Source organism: Caenorhabditis briggsae, assembly GCF_000004555.2.
Source record: "Caenorhabditis briggsae complete genome, chrX, whole genome shotgun sequence".
NCBI classification, from domain to species: Eukaryota; Metazoa; Nematoda; class Chromadorea; order Rhabditida; family Rhabditidae; genus Caenorhabditis; species Caenorhabditis briggsae.
In genome coordinates, this window is record NC_013491.2 from 19,559,430 (window position 1) to 19,576,447 (window position 17,018).

The window sequence follows — 17,018 nt, forward strand, 5'->3', positions numbered from 1 at the left end:
AATGAATCCAAAAAAAAAAACCCGGAATTATTTCAAGCTCAATTCAAAGTGCATTCCCATTTTGAATATTCCCGGAACCATTGAGTGTTTGATCTTCTCAGTTTTGAATAATTCAATGACAAACGAGGAAGTGAAATGGCAATTAAATTGTTAATCCTTTAGAACTGAAAATTTCAGATGATTGCACTTTCTGAATAAATATGTATCCGGACTGGACTATTTTAAAAAGAACCCGAAAATTCAAAAATTTCAATAACGTACGTAGTTTTTGAAAATGGAGCTGAAAACGATCAATTTCAGGTGTGAAAACGATCATTTTCAGTGTTTTGAAAACTTCAGTATTCTAATTGTTTGAAACAGCGTGTGGGTTATAACATTTCAGTTCCTGAAAAAAGGAAAGTTTGGCATCTAATCTTATTTTAAAAAATTGTGAGCAAGTTAAAAACAAATCAGGATTTTTTATTTCTGAAATTTCATGTTCTGTTCAGCACATTCCTATGACGGATCACGGATATCAGAAATAATTTTTTTTTACATTTTTCACGAACTTTCTTAATTTTCCATGGCTGTCTCACATTTCTCTTTCATGTCAGTAGAATCAAAAATTTCTGTTACAATGGCACGGATCTGATTTAGACTGTTTCTGACTTTTACACTTATGTAGTTCTGGTGGTGAAAAACACCAATTTTTCAACTGACCCAATATGAACCTGTTCGTTTCCATTCAAGGTTTTCTGTACGGGTGGTCGTCGTATCGTGTGTGAGTGCAGAATGACATTTCTATCGGTGGAAAGTGAAAAATTGGTGATTTCAAAGTGCATTGAGAACGAAAAAATAGTTGGCAGAACTAAGAGAGAGGTAAAAACTTGTTGGAGCGCCGACGTTTGGAGAAGCGTCTGAAGGTCAAAATGAATGAGTCGGAAAGACAGTCAGACTGGTGGAGGACAGGTTGAGAGGCCTACGAAATGAAGGCTTTTGGGATGGATTTGGCTTCTGTTCGAATGAAAAAAAAACGGTTCGAACTTCCACTTTTCCATTCATGTTTTATTGAAACTGAACTGAAACATCAGGTTTAAGGTTTTCAGTCATTTCGTAGTTAGTTGAATGATGAGAAAGAAAACTCTTGGCATGAATGTGAGGAGAGAAATTAACTTTGTAGAAGAAGTTTTGAAATGATGTTTCAAAACTATTAATTGGGATTTGTAGACGATTTCTAGCTGGCCTCTTTTACTAATCAAATTATTTTCGGATTCAATTTTCGTATACCGTGAGCACTCTATCAGAACGTCCCCAAACTTTCAAACTTTGAGCCTCTATGTTTCAGTTGTTGTGAAAGGTACTAAAAACTGATCGACTGGCAAAATGTTCACCGCAATATCAAAAATATTACATCAGTCAATTACTTTTTAATATCTGCTACAGGAACTGAGATATATGAGCTTACAGTTGACGGTTTAGGTGGCCTTCTATCTTTCTCAGGAACTAGGATAATTTCAAAGTTGAAAATTTGGTGGTTTCTTGTCCGGCAACTATGAACCCAGCGGCCGAAAGCTTATTCAAAAATGTCGGAGCAATAGCGAAATTGTCGTCTAGTGCTTTTAAACTCCAAGTGTTTTCAAAGTTTATAGATTTTTTAAAATTAATTCTTTGCAGCCTATTTCTTTGGACTGTTTTGCATTTTCGTCTTCATCGTTTTTCAAATTCTTCGAATTTCGACTGAACTTATATTTTCCCATTCTAAGCCACTATCAGAATAGAACTCCTATCAAAGTGCATTGATAATTGTGGAAAAGGGAACAAACACTTGAGGTTCAGTATTCCTAACTACAAGAGATTTTGATATTGTTCATGAGCCTCATGTACTTCACGATAAATCGTATCTTTTCAGCTCTGAGATTAATTGAGATTGTGAAATGTATAGTCGTATAATCTGTGCACATATGATTAAACGGTGCACTTTAACGGCAGAAGTCAGAAATAACAATGCACTTTTTGTTCGAGAAAGATCACGCAGAAAGATGGAACGTTCTGGGTTCAATGCGAATCTTTATCACTTTAACCTTAAATTGTTCACTTTTTTAGTCAGAAATCTTTTTGATGACCAAATGGCGGGACCCGTCATGTCATCAAGAAGAATACCTGTTCAGAAAAGAACAAAGTTCCTGCCGGGGGGTTGAGAAGGATGCCGGCAGGCTATTGAAGTTCTGGCAGGAGAAAGTACCTGCCGGCGGGCTAAACGACACTCCGCTCGCCGGGATTTTAATTTGCATATTTTATTATTTTGTTTTAAAGCTAAAATTGATTATGTCTATTATTTTACTAAATTACTTTTACGAGGTATATAAAATTATTTGTTCCGACACTGTGTACATTCTGAAAAGAAAAAGTATTGCTCCGACATTGCAAATTTCTTTATATTTTTCAGAATATCCCAAAATGACTCCTCAAACACCTCGCGGTCGTTTCTGCAACAATGGATCTGTGTCCTCCAACAGGTATTTATACCATAATTTATCAGTTAAAAAAACTTTACAGGATCTCATTCGAAAAACGACAAATCGGGAACTACCCTCAACAAATCTGGAAATACCCTCACAACTACCCTCACCGGTGAACAAAACAATATAGAGAATTCAGGATTTTAAATTATTTATTCCAGATCGGCTCTTGGAAACTAAATGATGTCAATTTTCGAGTAAAATTGCAAAAAAAAAAACAGAAAGATTAATGAGAACATTTTAAAGGTCTCCGGCGAATGGATTCAAGGATACATGGTAAAAGAGAAAAATGCCAAGAAGATTGTCAAATCTTTCATGACTCATATTCTGATAAATGTGAGTTATTTCTGGTTTATGTTTAAAACAACCAAAAATTCATATGCTTCCAGATAACTTCACCACCGGAGAACATCAGAAAGTTTACAATCCGGACATCTCGCAACACAAAGAGTGGATATGAGGAGCTGCCAGCGGATGTGACACACGAAATTATAAGTATGTCTCGAAAGGTTCAGAATATCTATAAAAATTACTTTGTTTACAGGACTAGCAAAAGAAGGACTAGGTTTTCATCCCTGAAATCCAACGTCTCAACAAATGGAATCGTATCCGAACTCATGTCGTTGAAGAACGGAGTTCCTAGGTTGAAGATAGATGATTAATCATATAACTCATAGTGATACAGGTTTTCAAAGACGTACGCGATCGCTGAAACCATGAAAGTTTGTTCAAAGTGGGAGTGGTCAGCAACAGAAATTCGAATGCGGAGCCCCGAATGGAACGAATTCATCAAAGATTCATCGTTAATTTAGTATGTTTACCACTGAATTTTTTGTTCATTGACTTTGGAATCTTTTTCCAGTTATCGAGCTCTTGTGCGAAATCAGCCGTTCCAGTCTACATCATCTTCGCATCCGGGTCCGCAGAAGAGTCAAATGCATTTGATGACATTTCGAAAAAGGAGAAATACTAGAGGATTCGGATCTGTATGCTTATTCATGATTCGAGGAGGCCAGGTCTACGTGCTCATAGAAGAATATGGATCAGCAGCTGCTCTAAGACTTGATTTTTCAAAATTAGCTCGGAACACGCAACGTTTGGCTAGGTCAACTAAACTTTTTGCTGACAATAATTGTGACTCTCTTATAGTTAAATGCACTAACCTAGTTGGTCTCACATTGATCCCCACTTCTGATGTTTTATCTACTTTCCTATCAATCCAGTTTGATGGAAACACTTATTTCTGCCCCATTCGTTACTCCCCCAGTGTTGTTAGATAAGAATAATTTCTTTTGATAATAAAAACTTATATTTTGTTAATATTCTCATTTGATTTTCATGAAAAAAGCCCTGGAAGAGGAAGGGGGAAAGAACAGAAAGCATTTACCTGCCGGCATGAAAGTCCATGCCGGCAAACTAAAAAAAGTCCCTGCCGCTACCCTGCGGCAGGAACTTCCCTTAACCCCCCCCCCCCCCCCCCGGCGGGAACTTTATTCTTATCTGAGTGCAAGCTCAACGAGTAACATTAACTACAATGCTTAATAAAAAGTTTGCCAACTTCGTAACCTGATTCATATTTAAGGAGGCAGATAAAAAAAACAAATGTTCGTTTTATTTGACGCGTTTTTTTCATTTTTTTTCGTTTCGAAAAATTCCAAGATCATGCCGAACGTCAATTTTATGTCAATGCCATTTTATGTCCTCTACGGTATAGTACATTTTCATTCACATAATGTGAAGGACAGTGTGCGCTTTTTGTGTCTCCGACTATGAGGGACAATTTGAAAACGGTTGCCGGATGGGTAAATGGAGAGCTCTTTGTCCATCGCTTGAGGATCAAAAAGAAATAGAGTACAATAGTGATGGAAAAAAGAGTACCGAATGGATGTGAATAGTTTTACGGAAGGATGAATGCTCAAAATGCTCTAAAACTCATTGGGATCATACACTACCTGGGGTAAATGGGCTGCCTAGAAAAACATTAATAAATTGCACTCCTCTTAAAACTAACCACGTCAAGATTGAAAGAGAATGAGACATTTTGAAACCTACACATTCAGATAATTATTTCGAAAATCCGTTTTTCAATTTCTCGTCTGGTGTTTGCTGTTCACCAAGTTTCATCATCCAACTTGCGATCACTCTACCCAAAGAACATGCCGTTTTCAAACTGTCTGTTCATTGCCACTCAAACAAAAGGAAGAAACTGATAAGAAATATTATAAACGCCCAGTGTGTCGGACAGGAGAAAGATCGTTTTTGCCTTCTCGTCGAAATGAGATAAGACCATGAAAAACGTTGGTTTCGTTGAAAGTGTATAGTGAAAAATGCGTTTGAATCTGATTATCATTAGGATTGTGTCATTAATACTATGCACTATTTGAGTACACTTGTCAAAATTTTTGAAATCGGAACTTTGATGATAGCGAACTTTGCCCGGGGTTCACTCAAACTCACGCTAAATTACTGGTTTCGTTCGAAACTTTAATTAACTAGCAAGAAAACTTCATCATCTTGTTAACACAGATTTTTATTTTTAAAATTTTCAGGAGAGGTTGAGAATACCCTATCTAGATACCTCGGAATTTTAAAATCCGCTTGCCAGTTTCAGCCGAGTTGTTTCAATTTCAGTAGGAAACATCGCCATTTCAGAGCAAAATTGCAATTTTCAAACACGATTTTCTCAATTTCTAGAACATTTCAGAACATAAAAGTTGTTTTTTTTTTCTACTCAGAACTAAATGATATTTCATATTTCAGCTATTTTCGAATAAATCTGGAAAATAGAAAGAAGAAAATGTTCTGAAATCTAGTTAGGTTATCTTTACCATTTCCTGACTTTTCCATTAGAATTTGGATTTACAAGGTGTTGAAGCGCCCTTGTAATGATGGAAAAAATCAATTTCCACGCAGTTAAATCGTCAGGGGCAAAAGATGTTTGGACTTTAGTCTCATTCTCTCGCCGCCTCGCAATTTTCTTCTCTGGGTTTCATGCTTCTTTGCAACCCCTCGTACACAAAAAGTCTAGACGGAGAGAATTTACACTGTGGCATATCTACACTGCCGTCATAAACCTCTCAGGGTGGGGATCACGGCGGGAAATTCAAATGCAAATAAAATTAGAGTGAACTATTATGGATATTTGTGGCTAGGTGAATCGTACTCTTGTTTTTATCTATTTCAAGGTTGTAATGCAGCCAAACCATTTCTGAGTTTCATTTGGAACACCAAACTCTACCAATAACTAATTTTGATTCTTGTAAAATACTTTCAGAGCTTCAACGGTTCAGATGTGTCTGCTAAATGAATGTTTCTATCAACTGACTCACACACCCAAGCTATACACTTCGATGAAAGTCATACGAAGTATTGCTAATCCTCTTGTTCCCATGTTTTATGTTCTAGAAAGTTCTGTTCATATACTCCCATTGCTCACGTCTCAATTTCCAGAGTGAATGCTCATTAGCTTTTCCTATCAGCCTTGGCTTTTTCTCTTTCAAAAGGCATTCACACTCACACAGAACTCCGCCTTTTCCTCTCACTCTCTCCGTCTCCCTCTCTCTCTCTCTCTCGTGCCCCCAGAAAATCCGTATGGGCGTGGTCGTCCAGGCTCCGCCCCCTTCACCAACAACGACTGGGAAGCAGTTTGGCATTCATAGCTTCCGATGGCATCTGTGTGGCTCTCTTTAGTGCTCGCCTTATGGCTGATCGGTTTCGGTTGTTCTTTTAGAATAACCGACCGAGAGCACTTCGAGTTGTCACCAGATGCCCCAGCTACTTATAAATACCCTTTGGAAACTATCTATGCTCTTTTCGGAAGCGGAGAGCCAACGGTATGCATGAATCTAACTGTAGCGCGACCAACCGAGGTCAGAATCGGTGGATGCGGAAAATATGTATCTCTTGGATTTCTTGATACAATGATTGTTCCTTTGAATCGTTCTATTATCCAACAGTCCCTAGAATACGGAAAAGACGACTATTGTAATGCCACACAGTGAGTTTAGAAAATCAATTGGTTTCAGGTAATTATTGCTCTCTTTTCCAGTTTGCAAATCAAGCTCCTTGGCGGTGAAAAGACATTCAAAGGTTCTATGACACTGTTCCAATGTACATGCACAATCACTCAGTTCCCACTCCCACATCAAGGATTCTTCTTCCGGCTGGACCCCTATTGCAAGCCAACAACCAAAACCTGGAATGATCGTAGAACATCGATTCGGTTCAGACATGAGTCAGGAAAGGTTGAGAGACACCCAATTTCAATGGATCACACTATTCATGCAGGTTAGTCATGTTGGAATACATAACGTAACTACTGTAAGCTCATATATCTCAATTCCTGTGAGAGATATCAAAAAGTTGTCCACTGACAAAATATATTTAATATTATGATGAACATTTTGTCTGTTGACTGCCTGTTGATATCTTTTTCAGGAATTGAGATATATGGGTTCAGAGCAGCTAACGCTTTGGGTGGCAATTTATAAGAGTGTTTAAGGTAGTTTATATTGAAAGGATCAAACAACATAAGTTCAGTCTCATAGTAAGTTTTTATTGAATTTCAATTTTTGGAAAATGCTCAATGAAGTTTTAAATCAGAATATCAAAATTTACCTTGATTCTTATATAATATCTAGACAAAAATTTGCATTTCCCGTGCGGTCAACACAAGAAGAAATATAATGCACTTATCAAAAGAGCACTTTTACCCGTTGAACATAATCTGTCTTAGGTTGAGCGAATTTTCATCTAATCCTGAAATTTCCCAGCACTTCTGAATAAAATGTGCACTTTAATATTTCAATATTGTCTCCCTCATTAGATATACAAATAATCCCCATTCGAATCAGAAGTACATTTTCCGTTGACATTCAAATTAGATGAGGTGTTGTCACGATAATTATGAAAACTGTCATGAAATTTTTTTAAAATCCACTGTATTAAGGGTAACATTTAATTAAAGGCTGTCACTTTATTGTTCGGAGGCATTTTTAACGGGAACTCATCACAGAAATACTCTATTTTCAACTCTTTCATAAAATGATTTTCAAGTTTTTCTTAGTTTTTCTACTTTTTTCTAGAGCCTGCCTAACTTTCGGAGTCTGATATCATCCTGAAACATTTTCGACAAATGCAGTTCCTCTTTGAATCGTGAAAAAAAGCTAGAAACCAGAAAATGATTATTTTTGTTATTCTTCACTTTTTAACACAGTGACTTCAAATCAGCAGTGGCGTTATATTAGAGGTTGGCACTATATTGTTCTTAGGTGCTCTAGGATGGCACTGTATTAGAGGCTGGCATTCAGTTAGGAGTGTCTATCTAATAGAGTTTTTACGGTAGTTTTTATTGATCCTCTAATGCAAATGATTTGGTATCCATATCCGAATAACAACTAAATAAAATTCAGCTGTTGTCGACTTCCGCCAGACAATGTGCTTCAAGTACAGTGGAGACAGTCTATTGAGGCTAACTCTCTCCAAGAGCCAAGTCCATCAAAATATCACTGTCGTCTTGAATAGTGATCTCGTGTACAGTTTCTCTAATTACGAGAAGGCATTGCTCGCCAAGATGCTTCACGCCCCAGTGAAAAGCGGTAAAGATCAGTGGAGCATTGAGATTGAGACTTATGGGATGGAACCAATCATTGGACTTCTTAATATCTATGGATGCCAGAGATATTTGGAAAAGGGAGAAATTGACGACGCCAACAAGCCATTTAAACGACTTCTTCCTAACAGTGGAACCACTCTTGAAGGAATCAACTTTTATTTTGATTTGAAAAATGATTCTGCGGTGCTTTTCTCGGCTGATATCAAGGAATATATTGACCAGGCTACTGTTGGTAAGGCTATCCATTTTTCTTCAAGATCCATAATTCATAATTTCCAGTCAAGCATCAAGGGGTTGAGCTTGCTGTCAACATTACCACAACCGGACCAGTCACTCTTTTATTGACGCGATGCAAGACTCCGGAGAGAGGTGGAATTGTGATTGCCAAAAACTCGACTTCCAATTACTTCTCTGTGAACCACACCGATCTCTTAGAATACATGTCATTGTCAATGAGACGACCCTGTGACACCTCTGATGAAGATGATGCATTGTACCTGCACGTCATCACTGACGAAGAAGCAGCCGTGGGAAAAGTATGCTTCAGTTTGATTGAAACGAGTGAAGATAGATTTCCAAGAGCGGAGTCGAGCTTCCCAAGGGTGTCTTTTGCTATTGCCAACGATAGCTTGATCACGAAGCAAATGAATCTGGGTGCAATGTTTGATGAAGGTAATAGACAGAGAAATTTAACATGGATAACTTCAAATAAGACATTTTCAGCTGCTCAATTGAATCGCAAAATTGTGATCTCACTCCGCAGCAACCGCCCAATCGCGATTTTGATCAGCAAGTGTAGACACTCCAGAAGAGAAATTATCGCTGGAAACGTGAAACCTGGGGAGACGGCATTGCATTTGATGACTATGAAAAGGATCACCAGACTTTTATCATCAGAAAAGTGCAGCGAGATGGAAGACATTTCACAGGAAGAGGCTTACATCCATTTCGAAACACACAATGGACCCACCGCTGGAACGTTCGGATTGGTATTGTCGGAGCAAAGCTACGAAACTCACCCGAATAATATTCCATTCGAGAATTTGCCTCCAGAGAACATCGCTTCCTCACCATTCCGCCCATTTGAGATCATTCCAAAGGATCCGATGGGAATTCAGCCGCTTGAGGTCGACATCAATGTCCTTCTCCACGAAGCCTTCTATAACATCTACAAGACCCTTGACATTGAGTTCAACCGTAACGACACCACAACCATCACTTTCTCCAAGTGCCAACATCACAAATATCGTGGAGTCTCTTTCAACATCACAGGAGGAAAGAAAACTTTTCGGTACCGAGATCTCACTAATTTGTATCGTCTGACCAAGTCTGAGCAATGTACCAACACCGCAAAGTATGGACTTTATGTTCACATTTCGGACCCAACTCTTGATGATGTTATAACTCTGAGGATCAACAACTTCCGTCAAGCAGTACCAAACAATGGAGGAACCTACTCGGCAAATGGTAAAATAGAACTTCACAAGAAGAACGGTTTTAGAACGATCTTATCTGTTTTCAAAACGGCTTTCTTGAGAATTTTGTATCAAATTTCGTTTTCCTCAAAATTTATATTTTTAGAAAAGTCCTCATACACAGTTTCCATCCCACTTGGAACTATGGACCATGGAATTGGAGTTCGCCTTACCAACGCTCATACCTCCAAAGTCAACCTTCTTCTCACCATGTGCCCATCTATCAAATCTTCTGAAACAAGCATATTTGAAGCGCCAATGACTACCGGATATCTCAAGCTCGATGTAGGACTTCTCGATGAATTGAAAGTCAAAGCTGAGAACTGTACTACTAAAATCGACTCACTTTATTTCACCATCCGCTCCAAGAACGCCAAAGGACGTATCACCGTCGATATCATCAAGAACGAAGACTGTGGAGAGTACGGCTGCGCCCTAGGTGCCATCAAGTTCTTCAACTCCACCGCCGGCATGATAATTGCCCAGTAATAGTGAGTTTGCCAGTCTAACCCGCGGCCATTGAACCGGCGATAATCTGTCTGGGGGTAATACACCATACCAATTAGTGCGAGTCAAGGTTAATTGTATAGGAGACGGTAGACAAAAAGAAGAGGGATAAAGAACGCAAGCTGATCGTTTTTTGCTTGACCTGTCACAGCACGATTGTTCTTTTTAGGCAGGCTAGCTGCTCAAAAAACCAGGGAACCAACCATTCAAATCAAATTAAACAAAATGTGTTTTTTTTCAGAATCTTCAAATCTTCTTCATCATCTAACCCTCTTCCATGTGGCCGGCAAAGTGTGCAATATATGCTTTTGTATTTTTTTTTTCCCTTCCATTTTTCTTTTTTATCATTTTCTTTTTTTTGTTTCCTCTTCCCTTACCACTTTTCTTTTGGATTATTTTCAGAAGAGCCTTCAATTTCCCCAATAAGATCTAAACCAAAAACTTAAGAATCTCATTTTCCTCCCTTTCTCATGTTCATAGTTCCTGCACTCCTTTTTCAAGTCTCCGAGCAAGTACAATTTGTGCTTTTCTTCCCTTTCTTGAATCTCCGTTCCTTTAAATTATTTGTCCTTTATCTGAAACTTTGGTAAACGCGTCCCCTTTGAAACTTTCGTAAATATGATGTGTAACCTTCCATTCTTTCATCGTCCCAAAATCATATCACGATTTCTCCTTTTATTTACTCCCTCGGAAAGCTTAGATCCACTTTATATTTTGTTGCTCTCTCGTTTTATGTATTCAGATCTCTACCTCTCCTGAGAAATCACCTGTTCATTATGTGAATCGAGCTTGCAGCGTTCAATAAAGTCGATAGATAAAAACGTCAGCTTTGGTGCAACAAGATTTATTCACATTTCTGCAAAACCAACTCAACAGATCAAAGCAATGGTTAGGTTGATACCACATGAAACAGAACAATCGGAAAAAAAGGAGTCCAGGAATCATGGGGTAAGGCGGTTTGGCGAAAACGAGAAAAGCAGGGTAAAATACATGAGACTGAGTTTTCAAATGTTATTTGAAGATCGAAACGGCGAAACCGAAGAAAAGAGATAAGAAAAGAGCAGGTACATGAGAAAAAGGTCCGGTTGAAAAAAAATACAAAATAAATACAGAGTTGATTAGAGAGAAAATAGGGACAGAAACCGGAGAGATGCAAAAATTATTATAGTTAGAAAAATATTTATATAGTTAGAAAAATATTATTATAGTTAGAAGAAAAAAAACAAATACCGTAGAAGGCAAGCTTGTACAAGGCAATGCAAGAAGGGGACTGTGCAAACATATTAAGAAATTGGAAGAAAAGAATATCATCATTCGAAATTTTTATCAGAATGATGAGATTTTAGGCTCAAAATTCTATAATCTGCTTGCAATTATGTACATTCAATGTGCGCAAAATGAAGAAAAGCAGGAAAAAGCAGCAACATCAATTCCTTGGACAAAAGAGGCATTCCAAAATTAACAAAGGTCCTCCTGGTGGACCAGGGCCTGGGGAAACCGGACCCCCTTAAATTTAGCCGACATCTCAGAAACCAATTCTGGGTCAGTGAGAGCTCCAGCTAGAGTTTGGGTCGAGCTGTCTTGAAATTGGCGAACCGAGATCTTACGACGGATTGAGGACCAGACACGGGAGTTCATTGGGACGGTGGATCGGTGGTATGGAAGGTAGATGCGGGATTCGACGTTCTGAATGAATTCCAATAATATCCAGGAGTTTCTAGAAAGTGAGACTCACCTCAACAAGCATAAGACAGAAAATGATCTTGATGGTGAAAATCGTAAAGCCAAGTTGAATGATGAGTGGGAAGATACGGCTGATGAAAAGAACTAAAAGTCTGAAGCAGGTCCACAAGACTGTTCCGGTAGTGTTATCCTCCTCTGAAGAAAAACAAGTCTATGCATAACGTTTCGAATTAGAGGGTATACCGAAAATCATCAAAGCTACGCGATATTGCATATCGAGAAATGGAACCAAGTAGTGAGAGAATCCGTACATTAACACGACAGACTGAAAGAAGAGGAGTGGAGCCATTGCCACCGCACGTTTGTACAAAAGGGCATAAGTGGATATTGTCAAAGAAGCTCCCAATGCCATTTCGGTAAGGACGATGGAGGAGCAGATTTGAACTCCATCCTAAAATAAAGTTATAGTTTAAAAGCTGATTTGAAGCCAACATACCATTTGGATCTTGAAAGAGTCTCCTTCAATGAAGAAGACAAGCGAGTACATTATTGTTGCATAGACAAACATGAGAAGCTTCATGCACATTTTTTCTTTAACCATATAGTTTGTGAAATCTCTGAGGAACTTTGTCTGTAAGTTGAAAAAATGTTAGTTTAAATGATGGACAGACAAACTTACTGCATACTCATGATATTCGGCTGCAGGAGTCATTTTCCGAATCGTCGGGCATGGCGTCGGAACACGCTCTACCGGCATCTCCTTCTCTTGCTGAAACTTTTTCAGGAAATCTGTGTACTTATATGAGGAATAATCAAGAAAGTGCATTCATAATTCTGTGATGTGTATTCAGTAAGAACATCTTGCTTTCAGAGGGAGGAATATAAAATTCAAGTCATAAGAAAACGCCTGCGATGAGTTTGCAACATCTGTGCATTTGCTAACGTTATTAATTTTTCAAAGAAATCATCAGTTGTCGAATATAGTAAAACCTGTAATAGAAGGGCCCCCTACTTTCCAATTTAGACAAAATTATCTGACTTCCTGTCAAAGATATCAAAACGTCATCAACTGATTAAATGTTCCGAATGTCGTAATTACCCTCTTGTTCGTTGAAACACTTTTGATATCTTGCATATAGTTAGCCCCGTATTGACAGTGTGAGGTCCCTTCTATCCCAGGTTTTGTGGTATTTTTTAGAAATCTAATTTGAAAAAAAAGAATTGACTGAAATTCCGAAAATCATCTAACTCCAATTTTTAAATAAGTCTTAAAATCACGAAAAAATGGGAGTAGTCTCGTTTCGTGGGAATTGCGTAGGAGCTGTACAGCCATTAAACCACCGTAACTCATGATGAGAAAACGGCAATAAAATGCGTGGGCACTCAGGATAAATGAGTTCGAAAGTGGATAGTTGAAAAAAATGAGTTGATGCTAAAAAGGACATCAGTCTAATGTATTTGGAGAACAGATTTTTTTGGAATATTTTTTCCGCTTTTTATGGGACAAGAGTTTTCAAACATTTGGGGTTTTGAAGACTACTGTATACTGTATCGAATTTTTTATTGAATATCAATTCGTAAAGCTATGAAAGCCTTGCATTTCAAATTGATGTAAAATGTCATGACTAAAGAAAATAGCATTTCAAAAATTGAAAAGGGTATGAATTGTACGACATTTGGCTGCGGATATGAGTACTACAGTAACTGCTTAAGATCAGGAAGTTTTTGCTCGGGAAAATAAGCTTGAAATAATTACTGATTCCAACAGAAAAAACCGCATTTTTAGTTGATTTTTGGTCATTCTTACCATTTTCAGAAGTCTGGGTTTGATTGTCAATTTTTCGATTACTTTGAAAAATTTGCAGTGTGTAAAAAAGAACTAGATACAAAACTTTAGATTCAGCAAATTTTTTGAAAACCTATAGTTTTTCAGCTATTTGCCGATTACTGAAAAACAACCATTTTTGGTTAGCTTTTGTACTGAAAACATGAAAAAAAAACAGGTATCTTTCCGAAATCGGCAAATAGCCGAAAAACTAGGGATTTCAAAAATCATGTGAATTTAAAGTTTTCAATGTCGCTCTGTTTGACACCCTTCAATGTTTTCATAAAAAATGAAAAATTGACGGCCGAGCTTCAGACTTTATGGACCAAATGAAAAAAATCAACTCAAAAATACGTTGTTGTATATCTTATTGACCGGTACTGTATTTTCTGACACTGTTTATAGACCCAAAAATTTTATTAAAATACAGCGTAAAGGTACTAAAAAACCTGGCCCGACTAGTTGAAAATATGCAAAGTCGGGTTGTTCTGGTTTTGATGAAAATGCAAAATTTTTCAACTTTTCAGAAAAAACTAAAAACAAAACAGTTAAACAAAATTTTGTTCGAGAAGTGATGTGTTGGATTCACTGAGCCTTAGTGTACCTCTCACGTTTGATGCACCTTGACATGTTGCTAGTAGTAACAAGTCTCGAAAACTAGTACTTTGAATTTTGAAGCTTTCAAACTACTATGCAAAACGTAAAAACTACAAAACACATAGTTCCACACATGAAATAAAAAAGAAAACTTCAAACTAAAAAAAAACCAAAATCAAACAGCTATTTATATTTGCTACAACTTACTGGAGAAGAGCAGGGGAGCATCCTCTCAGCACCAAATAGACCTGAACGAAGAGTAATAACAAACGGAAGTCAGAGGGGAATTTCCCCTCGTTTTTTATTTTTGCGAGCAAAAGAAAGAGAAAAATAATATAAAGATATGTTTGGTTCTAAACTAGATTTTGCTTTTCATTCTTCTTAAGGTCAAAAAGCACTAATCCATTTCAAGATTTGGGAAATTGAAAATTCCGTAAAGAACACAAATCCTACATATCTAATTCTTGAATAATTGAAAAACGGAAAATGGCGAGGCGCCATTTCAAAATATTGTCTAGAATATAATTAGTGAAATATCTATACAGCTACAGTATCACGGAATTTTGGTTTTTTATGATTATGCATTTTGAGTGGGCTTAGATTTAGAACGTATTTTTCTACGAGAGTTTCTCCCGGAGAATTGAAGTGAAGCAAAGCTAAAATTTGATAGATTTTAAAAATAATCACTTGTACCCATGAAAAACAATATGAATGATACTAAAGTGTCCCCATTTTCAAAAAATGTTGACTGTGAATTGACAGAAAATGGTGTCCCCCCCAGGAAATAGATACAGTAACTCAACTCTTCGGAACCCAGATTTTGATGAAAATTTCGGGATAGGTTAAGCCTATCTAAATACGTCTGAAAATTTTAGAATCCGCTGGCCAGCTCCAGCCGTGTTACTTCAGTTAGACTCAGTACCGAAAATCGCGTTTTCAGTGGAATCGCAGCGATTTTCTGAGACTTTCAACTTCTGAATGTGAGACGTTTTAGAACATGAAATGTTGTGTGTTGTACTCAGAATTTGATGAAACTACATATCTCATGTTAGACACTTTCTCAATTTTTTGTCTAAATTTCGAATATGTCCAAGTGCTGGAAAAATGACAAATAAATGGTTTTTTTTTCTAGAGAAAGTTTGAAATATAAAATTGTGCTCAATTCTAAGTAGAACACAAACAATTTCAAGTTCTAAAACGCTTTAGAAGTTGAAAATCTTTAAAAAATCGCTTTTTTTGCACTAAAACTGACATAACTCGGCTGAAACTGGCAAGCGGATTCTAAAATTTTATGCTATTGTTAACCTATCCTAAGGTTTTAATAAGTATCTGGGTTTACAGAGTGTTGACGTTCCCTTTTCAGCTTTATGTTTTCTGAATTGAAAGTTCTCTCAAAATCGGTGCCACGTGTCCCCCATCCAGACATGAGCGGAATTCCTTATTCCTTATTCCTTATTCCGGGTGTTTTTTCTATTCCTTATTCCTTATTCCTTATTCGGGATTTTAAATTTTTCATTCCTTATTCCTTATTCCTTATTCCTGATTTTTTTTGTTATTCCTCTTCAAAAATTTAAAAATTTTTCTATCAAAAATCAGAAAAAAATCTCAAAACTGGGAAAAAAAATTTGAACGCTCTAAATTGCCGCGTAAAATTTTGCTCAACGGAGCACCTTTGCACCGTTTTTCGAAAATTTTTTTTTTGGAAATCTTGGAAAAGTTATGCGTTTTTCTCAGTGTTTTTTCGAAATAAATTTGGTTTTTACAATTACTAAATACTTCAGAAAAAATGTCTAAAAAACGGAGCAAGTTTGACGAATTCTTCGTCAGAACAGAAAACGAGGCAACTTGTAAAGAATGTGACGCGAAAATTATTTGGACAAAAACGAGTGGAACGAATTCTGCTTCTTATCATTTGAGCAGATATCTTCCGAAATTAGATGAAAAGGTTTTTTTTGTCAATTTAAAAACGTGAAATCGGGAAATTTCAGAAAAAAATGATGCAATTGGCGAAAAAAAAACAATTGGCGAAAAAAAATTCCTTATTCCTTATTCCTTATTCCTTATTCCGGGTGTTTTTTCTATTCCTTATTCCTTATTCCTTATTCCGGATTTAAAATTTTTCATTCCTTATTCCTTATTCCTTATTCCGGATTTTAAAATTGTTATTCCTTATTCCTTATTCCTTATTCCTGATTTTTAAATTTCATTCCTTCTTCCTTATTCCTTATTCCGGATTTTCAAAATTTTCATTCCGCCCATGTCTGCCCCCATCCAATTGTTTCATGATGTATCACAATGTATCATAATGAAGTGTAACATAAAAAGACTATCTTTAACAACATCCTGGAGTGGCTTTTTGCACAGGCCAAGTTTTCAGTTTTTGGGCGGTCATTTGGTCAGTTTTGAGAATCAGAATACTAAATGCATTTATCTTAATTGATTTCGGATGCTGACTGTGACTCTATTTTCAAACTTCTGAAAATTAAGATTTCAGAGAACTGTAGCTAGTTTTGGAGCTGGCCTATTATTATGTTACGCTCTGTGTCTCTAGAAAAAAAACGTGTTCTACTCACCGAGGTTCAAGGTAGTCTTGACGAGATTGATGTTGCTTTTTGTTGATGTAGATGGATGAGTTGTCAAATTTGGAATCTGCAGTACCCTGAAATAAAATGAGATGTGTTAGAGTGAAGCACATGCAATCCAAGGAAATGAGTGTGGAATGGATGAAAAATGAGGACTACATGACCCTATTGGGTTAGTAGGAGTGGAAGGAGATTGACTGTTTTTTTGCATACGAATCGAGAGTGAGGGCGTAACTA

The 17,018-nt window shown here is 37.1% G+C and overlaps 4 protein-coding genes across 4 annotated transcripts; 3 read left to right on the top strand and 1 right to left on the bottom strand.

Annotated features, from left to right (window-relative positions):
* Nucleotides 1-2,436: 2,436 nt before the first annotated feature.
* CBG07374 lies at nt 2,437-3,778 on the top strand (the record flags this gene model as incomplete). Its single annotated transcript, XM_045240609.1, has 4 exons — nt 2,437-2,495; nt 2,720-2,834; nt 2,888-3,141; nt 3,361-3,778. 4 exons carry the CDS (start codon nt 2,437-2,439, stop codon nt 3,776-3,778), a joined length of 846 nt encoding a protein of 281 aa, XP_045093545.1.
* A 2,385-nt stretch (nt 3,779-6,163) lies between these two features.
* CBG07373 lies at nt 6,164-10,076 on the top strand (the record flags this gene model as incomplete). The annotated part of the gene is made up of 4 exons (XM_045240610.1): nt 6,164-6,495; nt 6,547-6,785; nt 7,910-8,344; nt 8,392-10,076. The coding sequence occupies 4 exons, from the start codon at nt 6,164-6,166 to the stop codon at nt 10,074-10,076; spliced, it is 2,691 nt and encodes an 896-aa protein (XP_045093546.1).
* A 1,476-nt stretch (nt 10,077-11,552) lies between these two features.
* Nucleotides 11,553-12,534, bottom strand: CBG07372 (the record flags this gene model as incomplete). Its single annotated transcript, XM_002645662.2, has 5 exons — nt 11,553-11,780; nt 11,830-11,972; nt 12,021-12,228; nt 12,274-12,408; nt 12,457-12,534. The coding sequence occupies 5 exons, from the start codon at nt 12,532-12,534 to the stop codon at nt 11,553-11,555; spliced, it is 792 nt and encodes a 263-aa protein (XP_002645708.2).
* A 3,451-nt stretch (nt 12,535-15,985) lies between these two features.
* CBG07371 lies at nt 15,986-16,313 on the top strand (the record flags this gene model as incomplete). The annotated part of the gene is made up of 2 exons (XM_002645661.1): nt 15,986-16,144; nt 16,188-16,313. The coding sequence occupies 2 exons, from the start codon at nt 15,986-15,988 to the stop codon at nt 16,311-16,313; spliced, it is 285 nt and encodes a 94-aa protein (XP_002645707.1).
* Between the last annotated feature and the right edge of the window lie 705 nt (nt 16,314-17,018).